The 12,574-nt window shown below is 40.8% G+C and overlaps 2 protein-coding genes across 5 annotated transcripts; one reads left to right on the top strand and one right to left on the bottom strand.

Annotated features, from left to right (window-relative positions):
- Window positions 1-7,124: 7,124 nt before the first annotated feature.
- LOC121779322 lies at window positions 7,125-10,107 on the top strand. Of its 4 annotated transcripts, none has more exons than XM_042176644.1 (4): window positions 7,125-7,335; window positions 7,891-8,484; window positions 8,968-9,028; window positions 9,539-10,107. In XM_042176644.1, exons 2-4 carry the CDS (start codon window positions 8,039-8,041, stop codon window positions 9,566-9,568), a joined length of 537 nt encoding a protein of 178 aa, XP_042032578.1. In that variant the 5' UTR covers window positions 7,125-7,335; window positions 7,891-8,038; the 3' UTR covers window positions 9,569-10,107. The 4 variants fall into 4 exon arrangements, with proteins under 4 accessions (XP_042032578.1, XP_042032580.1, XP_042032581.1 ...); XM_042176646.1 differs by having other exon boundaries at window positions 7,127-7,335; window positions 9,534-10,107; XM_042176647.1 differs by lacking the exon at window positions 8,968-9,028 and having other exon boundaries at window positions 7,131-7,335.
- Window positions 10,108-10,593: 486 nt separating this feature from the next.
- Window positions 10,594-12,043, bottom strand: LOC121779319 (phytosulfokine receptor 2-like). The gene has a single exon (XM_042176640.1). The coding sequence runs from the start codon at window positions 11,753-11,755 to the stop codon at window positions 10,661-10,663; it is 1,095 nt and encodes a 364-aa protein (XP_042032574.1). The 5' UTR covers window positions 11,756-12,043; the 3' UTR covers window positions 10,594-10,660.
- Between the last annotated feature and the right edge of the window lie 531 nt (window positions 12,044-12,574).

Here is a 12,574-nt window from a genome sequence, read left to right as displayed (position 1 = left end):
CTTGCTTGCCTTCACGCAAGTTTAATGAAGTGGAAAACAGGATGACCAGTATCCAACACATAGAAACACAAAAGACCAGAAAGCACATAATACATGGAAAACATATTATATATGAAACTTCTCACACTTAGACTATGTAATAGGCTAAGTGGGAGAAGAATAACGAACATAGAGAACACATAGACAATGTGGAACAAGAACTAATATGCAAAACATACTATGTCAACAAAAACTTCTCACACTTAGACTATGCAATAGGCTAAGTGGGAGAAGGTATAGGACTCACATAAAAAAAAATACAAAACAAAGACAACTTCTAAACATCCTAAACACATATAAAGTTGTAAACCATCTTCTTCTCACACTTAGACTATGGAATAGACTAAGTGTTATGAATGAGGGTATACGCATGCTAAAACATGTACAAAAAAAAAATAACACAACTAGAAAAAAAACTCAAGTTTACTGAAAATAAAAAGAAAGCTAACTGGTCAGTTGGTAGGGTCGGTCATCTTCTCCTTTGGATCCTCTCTGGTTAGGAGCCTTGTGCAGTTTCCTTCTCGGATTCCTTTGTTGGTACACATCAGGGTGTCACTCTTTTTCTTATGATTCTTGAAAGTCCCCTTGATTTTCCTCTTTTCCATGAGCCGCAGATGATGGTTGTTGGGGACCTTGCTCCCGATCAGTTTGGGCACTTGTCCCAGCTTCTTGATCATAATGGCCGATAGGACCACCCTGGGCTTCTTGGTCTCCTTCTTTTGCTTTGCTGCCCCATTGTCTTTCCTCTTTCTTTCTTGGTTGCATTTTCCTTCTTTGTCTTGATTTTCCTGTAAGTCAGTTTCTGGTACTGGTGTCTCTTTCTGGGTAGCAGGGATGGCAAGTGGATTGTCGATGTTGGCCTCCTGTACTGGCTGGGCGAAAGTAGCAGTCGGGTTCTCCCCAGGTTTTGTAGGAAAACCCCATTCTTGGATAGTAAGGGTCGATGACGGATGTCCAGCAACAGTTGTAGTATGTTTTGGATCCTCCCTAGGTTTTGTAGAAGGTCCACTATCTTCCTGGCCAGTATCAGTGTCCTTGCTCTCCTTTTTGTTGCAAGGATTCTTGTCCTCCTTGTTTGAGATCTCTACAAGATCATGAACCTTGCTGGCCCCCTTCTTTTTCTCAATCCTACGCCCGATGATTCGCCTCGATGCGCGCTTCATCCCTTGTTTTCTCTCTGCATTCTTCTCGGCCAGTAGGTGAGCCCAAGTGGCTCTAGCGAATCTTGACTTCCGACAAATAGTCTCTTCAATATCCTCTTCATCAGGTTCTTTGGTGGCTTCCCTTGAACTCTCTTCCAGACCCTGGTTGATTTGAGGTTCAGCAACTGGTTCAGTTTTATCAGGACCACTCCTCTTGATCAGTATGTCCTCCATATCCTTCGTCTTGCTTGATTCCCCAAATGACTCATTCCCTTCAAGCTCCTTGTAGGATGTTCTTGACCACAATGTCACCTTGCTAACATTAGGCTTGTCATGTATGTGTACCATAACTGGGAGCCTTTCCGCATTCCCACAAATCTCATTCATCGAACTGGCCAGGTAGGACAGTTGCTTATTCAACATGTCCATATTTTCTTTATGCTCTTTCTGGGCGTTTTGCATGCCTTGCACCACTTCATTATTTGACTGAAATTCACTCCTCATGGTTTGTTGGTAAGCAAGCATCTCTCCCATCATCTCTTCCATAGATCTTTCTGACTTGTTTTGGTGTGGGAAATGGTTAGGGTTTTGCTGATGGTGGGGATTATACTGGGTGTTAGGGTATGGGTGGTAGGAATAGTTTGGCTGATTTTGATGAGAGGGGTACTGGCCGAATTGGTTAGAGTTGTGGGATTGACTGTGATTGGGATTCAGGTGGTGTTGGTAGGGATATTGCTGGTGATGGGAGTTATACTGGCCGTTGGGATACGACTGGTAGTATGGATGGTTTTGGTTGTAGGGGTAGTTTGGCTGATTTTGGTATGAAGGGTACTGACAGAACTGGTTGGGGTAGTGATGCTGGTTAGGGTTAGAGTTTTGGTTTTGTGGGTTTTGGTTTTGGGGTTGTTGGTTCCTTCCTGACCAGTTAAACTGGTGGTCAGGGTTTGCTAGGCCACGGTTTGGGTTTTGGTTCGGATGGGAGTTATATTGGTTCTGACCTTGACCTTGGTTTTGATTCTGGTTCCCATCTCCCCAACGAAAGTTCGGGTGATCCCTCCATGGTGCATCCCGTTGCCTACCCTGGATCCAATTCCCACTTGAATTAAAGTAGCCGGCAGCATTGACCTGCTCCATACTGGCCAAGTCGTTTGGCTGATCATAGGTCAACCCTTGATTCCCTTGCTTTGCACCCTTGTAGCTCCCAGTTGAGGAAGGTGGTGGAGTGTTTTTCTCAATTGCACTCAGAAGTGTCTTCTTCAACTCCTCCATCTTCAAATCCATCTTCTGTTCAAGCTTCTGCTCCTGATCAGTAAACGAGGCACTTGCAACCCTTTCTCGGCTGTATCCATCCCTTGAATTGTCGTACTCCTTCTTTGCACTCAGTAGCTTCCCTAGGACCCTCTTCGCTTCGCTGACCCGTAGTTGCGTGAAGCTTCCTCCGGACGATGAGTTTACAAGATCCTTGGTTGCCTTGTTCATCCCCTCATAGAAGGTATGGTGTATCTCAATATCCGTCATGCGATGGTTCGGACATGCATCCAACAGACCCATGTATCTTGACCAGTACTGAGTAAGGGTCTCATCATAACTTTGTGTAACTCCTAGAATTTTTTCTCTTAGTCCGCTTGTCCTGGCCGCTGGGAAGAACTGATCCAAGAACATCATCTTGAAGTCAGACCAGGTTCTGATACAATTTGGTGGCAGCCTCTTGAACCAAGTATTCGCCTCCCCTTTAAGGGCAAGGGGAAGGGCCTTCAGTCTGTAATCATTTTCGCTCGACCCCGCTGGCCGCTTTTGAGCCTTGCAGATTTTGCAAAATTCATGCAAGAACTCGTATGGGTTGTCACAACTCCTCCCCAAGAACACAGGCAGGACGGCCATAATACGAGGCTTCACGTAGACTGCTTCTTGTCCTAGGGTCATGACGATTGCTTGCGGTGGTTCACCATCCAAGTGGGCGTACAATGAGCTTATCTCGGGATCATCTTCCTGGTCGTCAGCCATGTTGGCTTTCTCATCTTCAGCTGCGGATATTGATTCCGGTTCACTCTTGATGGCTGTGCTGCGATCCTCCTCATCGCTCGCATCCAAGTCAACAGGCAAGGCAGTGGTTAATTCTGAATGAGTGGTGACTGGATTCACCCCTTCTTCCTTTGGCCAGTTGGACTCAGTTTCATTTAACTGCGGAACACAAAAAATAAAGAAAAGTTTATCTACAATATTTACACCAAAATTCTTAACAAAACTCCTCATAAACTAATAAACAAAAGAAAAGAAAAATAATTAACTATATGTACACCAAAGTGTCATGCAACAAATGTATGCAAAAACGCCATCCATCCCCGGCAACGGCGCCATTTGATAGGAGGGAAAAGATGAGACTATGACTCTGTGTGTGTGTGTCAGCTGGCCAGGAGGGTACCTAGACCTAGCTGTGTCGTTGGGTCTGTGTCTATCTTCCCTATCAACAAAAAAATACCTCAACCCACTTCTACTGGCTAGTATAGTGGAGTAAGGGTCGAATCCCACAGAGATGGATGTAGGCGAGATACACTTGCGATGACATTCTGGGAGCGGTTGGTTAGCTACCACGCTTTTTTGGGGTTGAGTTTTACCTAGTCGGAAAATGAAATGGAACTTATACCCCTCCTGACCAATAGGTCAGGGTGGGCTCTAAATGCTGCGTGCTAAGAGAAATTAAAGTGCGTGTGTAAATTAGGGTACGAGTGTGTATGTGAGAAGCTACTAGACAAAACTTACTAAAAATGGCTAGACAAAAGGTAAAGAGAATCAAAGGACATGCTGGCAGCCTGTCTCCTGGGTGTGCAGAAAAGCTGAAAATGTGCAAGTACAAAAGCAAAAAGCAACAAAAGCAACACAAGTGGTCCCATTCTTTGATTGTGACATTATCTTCTTCACCAAGCTAAACAAACAAGATCTAACAAACTCCATTGATGAATGATCAAGCTTGAAAATTCGAAAATGCAATATTTAACCTGAAATCGAGAACGAAAGCTAAGAAAACTGAGATCTACGCAAACTGGTCAGCGAGACAAGGTGACAGAAGCAAGCAGAAACGATTCCCATGCATTTTTTAGAAACTTAACTCGATTAAAACTTGTAAACACTCCAAGAAAACCTAGATCTAACTAAGCAAAGCAGATTCAAGCACTTAAACCACGGAAATCAACGTAAAACTACCAGATCTAGCTACTTGGCAGAAAGAAATAATAAGCAAGCTGAAACATAAAATAAAACCACAATAAACTTCATTGCATTCAAGATTATCACCCAAAAGATGTTTCAACTAAGTAGCTACTGGAATCCAAGTCAAAGGCAGGCAAAAACAAGTTCTTAAACTAAGAAATCTTAAAAACAAGCAAGTAAAAGATTGTTTGGCTCATCGGAAACTGAAACTGGAGGAATTTCTGGAACTACGGCGGCTGGAATGAATCAGGCATGATGCTCCTGGCCGGCAGGTGGCCGGAATCTTCAAGTCAGGCTGCTGGATTTAGATGGAACTAAAAGCTAGTGGAGCTATTCTCCTCAAAAGTGATGTAGTAGTGATGATAAGTCCTAAGTGAAGTGGTGTGTCGATTCCTCCTTTTCTTTATGTTCAGCTCCTATTTATAGGGTGGCTTGCCCTAATTTCTAGGGCTTTCTCTTCATGTGGAATGACAATTTTGCCCTTCTTTAGATAGGTGATTATTCCAAGCAAGTCCTTCCTTCTCGTGTCCATTTCTGTAGCATCCATCCTGACCAGTTTGCGTATTTTCTGCTCATACTGACCAGTTTGCACACTCTTCGCAGCTTTTTCACTCGAATTCCTTCTGAACCTTCCCTCCTGATTTAGTACTTCAACCTGCACACTTTAACAACTATTTTGCAGATATTATCCAATAAAGCACCTTATACTGACCAGTAACCAAGGCCTAGAATGCGACTTATCAGTAAGCACCGAACACAATGCAGCTGATGTACTTACAAAGGCCTTGCCAAAGTCTAAGTTTCGACATTACTTAGATTAGAGCTAGATGTATGGGATCCTTGGATCGCTTAAGGTGGAGGATTTTGTTAGTTTATTGAGCTGATCAAGGAGACATCGCGGTGAAGCTATAACTTGATCAAGGAGGCAAGCTTATCAAGAAAAAAAGGGAGATGCGACTTGATGAAGGAGTATAGATACAGCTTGACCAAGGAAAAGAGAAAGCAGTTTCCAGAAACTAGCCGTTGTGCTAAAAACGAGAGTGACTGTTGAATTAGCGGTTACAACAGAATTTGGAAGGCGGTTGAGCTGAATTGATCGAGCCTAATTCCTTTAAGTAGCGACGATGCTTCCACTCATTCAACAACAACATAATTCAAGAGAGATAGAGTAGAGAGGAGAAGTTTTTCCAACTGTGCATTTGTGCTCTTGAAGCAAGTCGACTTTGAGCGAGTTGAGAGAGTTCTTTACTTGTAAATCCCCGAGAGAATTGAGTGTTCTTGCAAATCCTTTTGAGTGATCAATAAACACATACACTAATTTTCTGCCCGTGGACGTAGGCCTAGAGCCGAACCACGTAATTGCTGTGTTTTTACTTTTCTTGTTGTAGTTTATTCAATCGTGCAACTGGTGTCTCACAACTATTCGATCCACATTCACACCAGCCATGGCTAGTTTATTTGTTTTCCATTGAAGTTTTTGGTTAAGAGTTTATTCAATCTATTTTTAATGATTCTTTCTTATATCTATAAATGTCCTTATTTTTTCTTATTTATATTTGACTTGAGTTTGATTCTTAATTTTTTTTTACTTTTTAATTAAACATTTTGAGAGTTCGATTCTTACTATAAAAACAATTACTATATTTTCTTTCAAATTTTTTTACTTTTTAATTAAACATTTGAGAGTTCGATTCTTACTATAAGAACAATTACTATATTTTCTTTCATCTTACATTGATTTTTCTATTATATTTTTTTTACTTTTTAATTAAACATTTGAGAGTTCGATTCTTACTATAAAAACAATTACTATATTTTCTTTCAAATTTTTTTTACTTTTTAATTAAACATTTGAGAGTTCGATTCTTACTATAAGAACAATTACTATATTTTCTTTCATCTTACATTGATTTTTTTATTATATATTTTATTTGTTTCTATAATTACTATATTTTCTCTCATCTTACATTGATTTTTCTATTTTCTATTTTATGTGTTTCTATTTATATCACTTTTTTATTCTACTTGTTATATTGCTAATATTAAGAAATTCTGTTTAAATCTATCTTTTTTTCAATAATTAAGGTTTTATTTTATTTTTTTAACTCTCTTTTTCAACATATTAAGTTGGGTTTTTTTTACGTTAACGTTGCATCTATCAACAATCACTTTACACATACCTCTAACTTTTATAACTGATACTCTTAGTCATCCGTGCTAAAAAATACCACAGTACTAGAAACACTGGTTTGGAACCCCCATCATAAAAATCCTGCGTCCGCCACTGAGTAGGACTCATATCCCACTAACTTTTTTCCATCTACTTTCCTTAACATTTCTTAAAACTCGTGCCGCCAATAAATGAGATTCCTAAATGGCGGACGGAGGAAGTATTTGGTAAGTTAGAAGTTCATAGACGCACCTTGAGATGTGTTAGTCGCATTCGGCCAAGGATGTAGACTCGAGTCGCGATCCGTTTCTTCGACTCGTATGCACACTAGTGATTAATTATGACCACTTGCGTGCTCCGTCATCTACAATGCGGAGTCCCACCACGCGGCTGTGCGCCCACGGCTGCCGAGTGCGCGGGTGCCCCGCGTTGGTAATGCACTTGATGAATTATAATGGACCCATCGCTGTCATGCGCCAGACAGCAAGTAGCCTCTCTCACTCTCTCTCTCTGTCATTTATTTTGTCAATTAATGTAATTTGTGACATTTATTAATTTCATTCTATTATCTTTCATATTCATTCACCCTATAAATATGCAAATAAATAAATTAACATAAATAATTGAGAAAAAGATCCCATTTTTATACTCGGTTTTGTAAAATCTTCACTCTCTGGATTTCTTCGCAGCTCGTATTTATTCGCCGGAAAATCCCTTCGCAATTGCAGATGCGTATTTTTGCCCGGTGATTTCTTCGATTGAGATCGATTCAGATCTGTATGTATATATTTCCGTGCGTAATATTTTATATGGCGGCTGCGACCGTTTAGCAGCAGTAAATGCGTATGATTTTGTTGATTGGAGTTTCCATAAATTACTCCATTTTTTACCTTTCAGTTGACTGCCTTGTCGATAGATATTATTGACTCTTTGGTGAAAGTGTGCTGATTTGTTCGATTTATTCGTTGTTTATTTCGAAATGTTATGGTAAATTCAATACAGTGTGAAAGGAAATTTTAATCTCATCTTTTTCTGTGGAACCTCTTCAATAATGTATGCCTTTTTCTCTTTGTCGTTTTGTGACAACTTTTGTCTCTGTAAGATGCTTCCTTTTGTTGATCTTAAATGCTGCCGCATTGTAGATGAGATAATCGATTTATTTGAATTGTTTTGGTCACTGGAGTTTTATTTTTGGGGATAATTTGGAATGCAGTTTTTGTTGTTATATTGAGTTTGCATCTTGCTTTTGTCCTTCTGTGCCGTGTTGTAGTAGAGTTTAGAGGTTAAATTTGGATGCTTTTGAGATGAATTTAGAGGTGAATTATGGTGCAGAAGTAGGTGGGATGGTGGTCAGAATCAGATGAGAACAACTGGTGTTATTGGCAGTGGAAGGAGGTTTTTTTTTCTATTCTTCAGCTTCTGGAGATAGTAAGCGATTGACTCTTCGTTTATCGGGTCGGAAAAAAACGAGAAGGAACCCATGAGAGTAGCGCCGTGGAGCCAGTACCAGTTGGTAGACCAAGAGACTGATCTCCAGCTGGCTCCTGTGAAGAACCGGCTAGTCCGCGGGTGCGCCTCCTTTGTGTGCATTGGTCGCCATGCCGCTGGACGTGAAAAATCGTTTCCTCTTAAAGTTGGACCGACTCAAAACCAAGAAGTTTTGCCGGAGACTGTAGTTATTGATGAGAGTAAAGTTCAAGTGAATTCTGTTGATGATCCAGTTAATTACAATGAAAATATTAGGGCGATAGTTAGTCTTAAGAGTAGCCTGAAGAAGTCAGCAAATATTGGTCCGGTTGCTCGTGCTGCTGATAGTGGAAACTCCAACAAGCATGAAGCGGACACAGGTCAGTTGGAGAGGAGGAAAGTGCAATGGACGGACACAACTGGGGGAGAGCTTTTTGAGATACGAGAATTTGAGATGAGGTAACAGGAGCTTCTGATGCATGATTTTGAACAAAAACATGAATAGCTACCATATTAGTATGTGCCTGTTTGAAAATTTTCCAGATTTTTTCACTTGCTTGCTTGTTTTTTATATGTGGAGGAGTGTGATGTAAAGTCCAAATCTTTCTTGAAATTTGCTCCAAGCATGTTATTATAGAATTTGAAAATTACCTCTACCAAAAGGTGTTTGCTTTTGCTGCCCTCTGTCTCTATTTCAACTGTATTAGTGTGGAAAATATCATTTTGTTAACAATTTGCTAATTTAGTTGCAAACAATGATGTTTGATGAGGGTGTATTTGAAGCATTCTACTGCAACATCAGATATTTTTTTTTGCCTCTATTCTATTGCTCTAGCTTGATCTTATTGTCTATGAGATATAAGGCAGGGAGCAAGGGACAGTTTCATCTGTTATTTTATTCGGCCCCCTTATGCAAACTCAGTTTATTTATGATTTGTTTAGGTGTAGTTCTAGAAAGCAAGGTTGTACGCTTAGGTTGATCTGGTATCTGCTTTCGTGCAAGGTATTACTTTTAAGCTCATCTTTTTGTTAAACGTCTTCATACCATATGTACAATTTATGACAAAAGTATATACTACATGATACAGCACATATGGGTTCTATTCTTCTGCGTCAGATGATGAAGTGGGTTTTACTATGTTTCCTTTTAAAAACACGGCCAGACAAATATTTTAGAGAACTACTTAGCCATACATTATAATTAATTCTGAAATACCTACTTGCACATGGCCATGAGTATTTTCAATGAAGACACAGTGAATATATGGTAGATAGGTTATTTGGGTGGATCAGTAATCTACCTCTTGGATTGTTCTTTGACATGCTTTAGAATGCTGATCTTGTAGCCAACTTCAGTACTCATAAGTCCGGTTCTTTATCCAACTGTCGGTTTTGTCAAGTTTCATGTCTTTCCAAGTTGGGGAATGAATGCTTGACTCTACAAAGATGCCCTTATCTGCATGTGTCTTCTCACTTTCCTCTTTCTTATCAAGTGTGTATTTTCTCAGTGAAGATGGATCGGGCGATGAATTTGATTATTTGACTACAAAGAGTTGCTCATGCAGAATAATGTAGTCTGTCATGTTTCTGACTATTATACTATGACAAGCCTTTCATGTGTTACCTGAAGTCCGAGCAACCAAAGCACTGGTTTGATCTCTGCTAGCCCTGTCATCGGATGACGGGAAAATGGAAACTTTTAGGTAATGCAAGATGCCATGGCGATTCACTAGTCTGCTCTGATCATATTCTTGCTTTGCATTCAGTTGTGGTGCTTTAGGATATGGTGTTTTTGAAGGTTAAAGTACCGTCTTTTGGCATTCCTAGATTGTTATTTTGATTTAGAGAAGCGCTCTTGTCATCTTCAGGTGAGCCGAAAGCATGAATGAGGGATATAGTCGTTTAGTTCTCCTCTGTTAAGGACATCGGTGATGAGTTATTATTTGTATTTTGTAGTTGTCAATATGAAGTAGTAGAATTTTATTTGAAAAGCTGTGTATATTTATCTTTGATTGATGCTATGGCTAACAGTGACATTCATTTTCCTTTTTCTTTTGGGAAAACCTTTCCTTCATTTTAAAATTTTTGTATGGGTGTGAATCGTATAACTTTAGTGATATACAAGGTTTAGTATCATGATTTTTTGGTAGTGAAATCAATCATGTTAGTTGTGATTTTGGTTGAGTGATGAAGCCTGATTTTGGTGTACTACTGTTTTACCTACACACACAAACGTGTAGGAATTTCAATTATTTTCAATTATCTAACTCCTTCAGCTCCTAAGACCCAAGCCCTCACAACTGATGCTAGTTCAGTCCATAATTGGACCGATAGTTCCAATTTCTGAACATTAACCGTCTCTAACTAGCTGGATCAAAATCGGTATACTGATTCTTTCGATATAATTAACATTTTGTGTATTTAGAACCGGAACCGATAGTTAATCGCATAGTGACTGAAGATTGAGAAACCCATGAAAAAGATCACTTCAACTTACCTCGATTCGAATAATTTCCTTTTGTAGGTCCGATTACTATTCCATTTCTTTAGGAACTAGATCCATCCATATTCATACTCAAAAAGATTAAATTTATGAATGCAAAGGCATAGTGAGAGGCAAAGAATTAATTACAAGTCAAAAGAATTTAGACGATCCAACAACACCCAAAATGTGATTCAACTGCTCCACCACTTGATTCATGGTAGGCCTATTCTTGATGTGGTGATGCGCACACTCGAGCCCAATCTTGACAACCTCCTCGACCACGCCCTTCTCCAAATCCTCCCTCGCAATGCATCCATCCACCATCTCCACATACCTCCCCTTCCCCGCCATCGCCTTCGCCCACTCCATCAGCCTCACCTCCCTCCCGTCCTCCCCGGGGAACGGGAAGCTCGGCCTCCTCCCCGTCACCACCTCCACCACCAGCACCCCGAAGCTGTACACATCCCCCGCCATCGTCGCCGCCGCAAACCCCTCCACGTACTCGGGCGGCATGTACCCCATGGTCCCCGCCACCTGCGTCGACACGTGCGAGTGGGGCCCCTCCACCCGCCTCGCCAGCCCGAAGTCCGCGATGTGGGCCCCGAACCCCGAGTCCAGCAACACGTTGCTCGCCTTGATGTCCCTGTGGATGATCGGGATCGCCAGCTCGTGGTGCATGTACGCCAGCCCCTCCGCTACCCCTCTCACCAATCCCATCCGCGAATGCCACGTCAGCGGAGCGAATTCCACGTCAGCGTCATCATTATCCGACGTGTCGTATAGCCATTGGTCGAGGCTGCCTTTCTCGATGAACTCGTAAATCAGGACCCGATCCTGACCCGTGGCGCAGTACCCGAGGATCCGGACTATATTCGGGTGGCGGATCTTGGCTAGGGTTTCGATCTCGGCTTGGAATTCGCGGAGGCCCTGGAAGGCGTCGGGGGAGAGCTTCTTCACGGCGACGACGGTGTCGGAGCGGCGGAGGTGAGCCTTGTAGACGAGGCCGAAGCTGCCGTCGCCAATGATGAGGTCTTTGGAGAAGTTCTGCGTCGCGGCGACGAGCTCCTGCATCGAGACGTGGGGGAGGCTCGGGTCGAAGCTGTCGAAGAAGGAGGGGCTCGGGTGAGAGCGGTGGCGGTAGTGCTTGGATTCGGTGTTGCAGAAGATGAGGATGATGCAGAGGATTAGGGTGACGACGAAGAAGCTGGCGATGGCGGCGAGGATTGCTTGGAGGGTTTGCTCCATTTTGGGGATTGGTTAATTGAGTTGAAATTGAGGTGCGTGGGTGGCTTTAGAGGGGGGATGGAGCTCCAGGAGATGGATGTTTTGACTGGGGAGAGGGGATGGGGGAGTCGCCATTAACGGTGAGGAGAGAGAAAGAGGGAGGCGTTCAAAGAGAAGACTTGCCTGCAGTGTAGACTAAGGTGGGGGACGTCAACGGTTTGATCTATTTTGTTTCTTTCTTACTGCGTTTTTCTCTATTTTTATAATAGGGAACATTTTTTTTGTCCCCGAACTTTACCAAATTATCATTTTAGGTCCATAAACTTTGAAAATATCATTTAAGGTCTATCAACTATGAGTTATTATCATTTGAAGTACTTTTTACTATTTCTAAGCTTTTTAACGAAAATACCCTCAATACCTTAAAAGGTGTATACTTTTAATAAATTTATCATATACTCATATTTTTTTATAAATATCTTTACAATATATTTTTGATAATTTTTCTAAATATAATTTGACCTTCAATATTATCATTTAATTTTGTGACATCCAAGAAAAGATCTTTATTCAATTTTTTATTATTAAAAAAAGTTCTTTATTCAATTTAGAAAAAAATTAATATAAAACATTGAAGAAGCAATTTTACTTGCATGTCACAAAATTAAGTGATAATATTTAAGGTCAAATTATATTTAGAAAATTTGTCAAAAATATATTGTAAAAATATTTATAAAAAAATATGAGTATATGATAAATTTATTAAAACTATATACAATTTAAGGTATTGAGGGTATTTTCGTCTAAAAAACTTGGAAATAGTAAAAAGTACTTCAAATG

This window comes from Salvia splendens, chromosome 19, assembly GCF_004379255.2.
Source record: "Salvia splendens isolate huo1 chromosome 19, SspV2, whole genome shotgun sequence".
NCBI lineage: Eukaryota > Viridiplantae > Streptophyta > Magnoliopsida > Lamiales > Lamiaceae > Salvia > Salvia splendens.
This window is presented reverse-complemented; position numbering and strand designations above follow the sequence as displayed.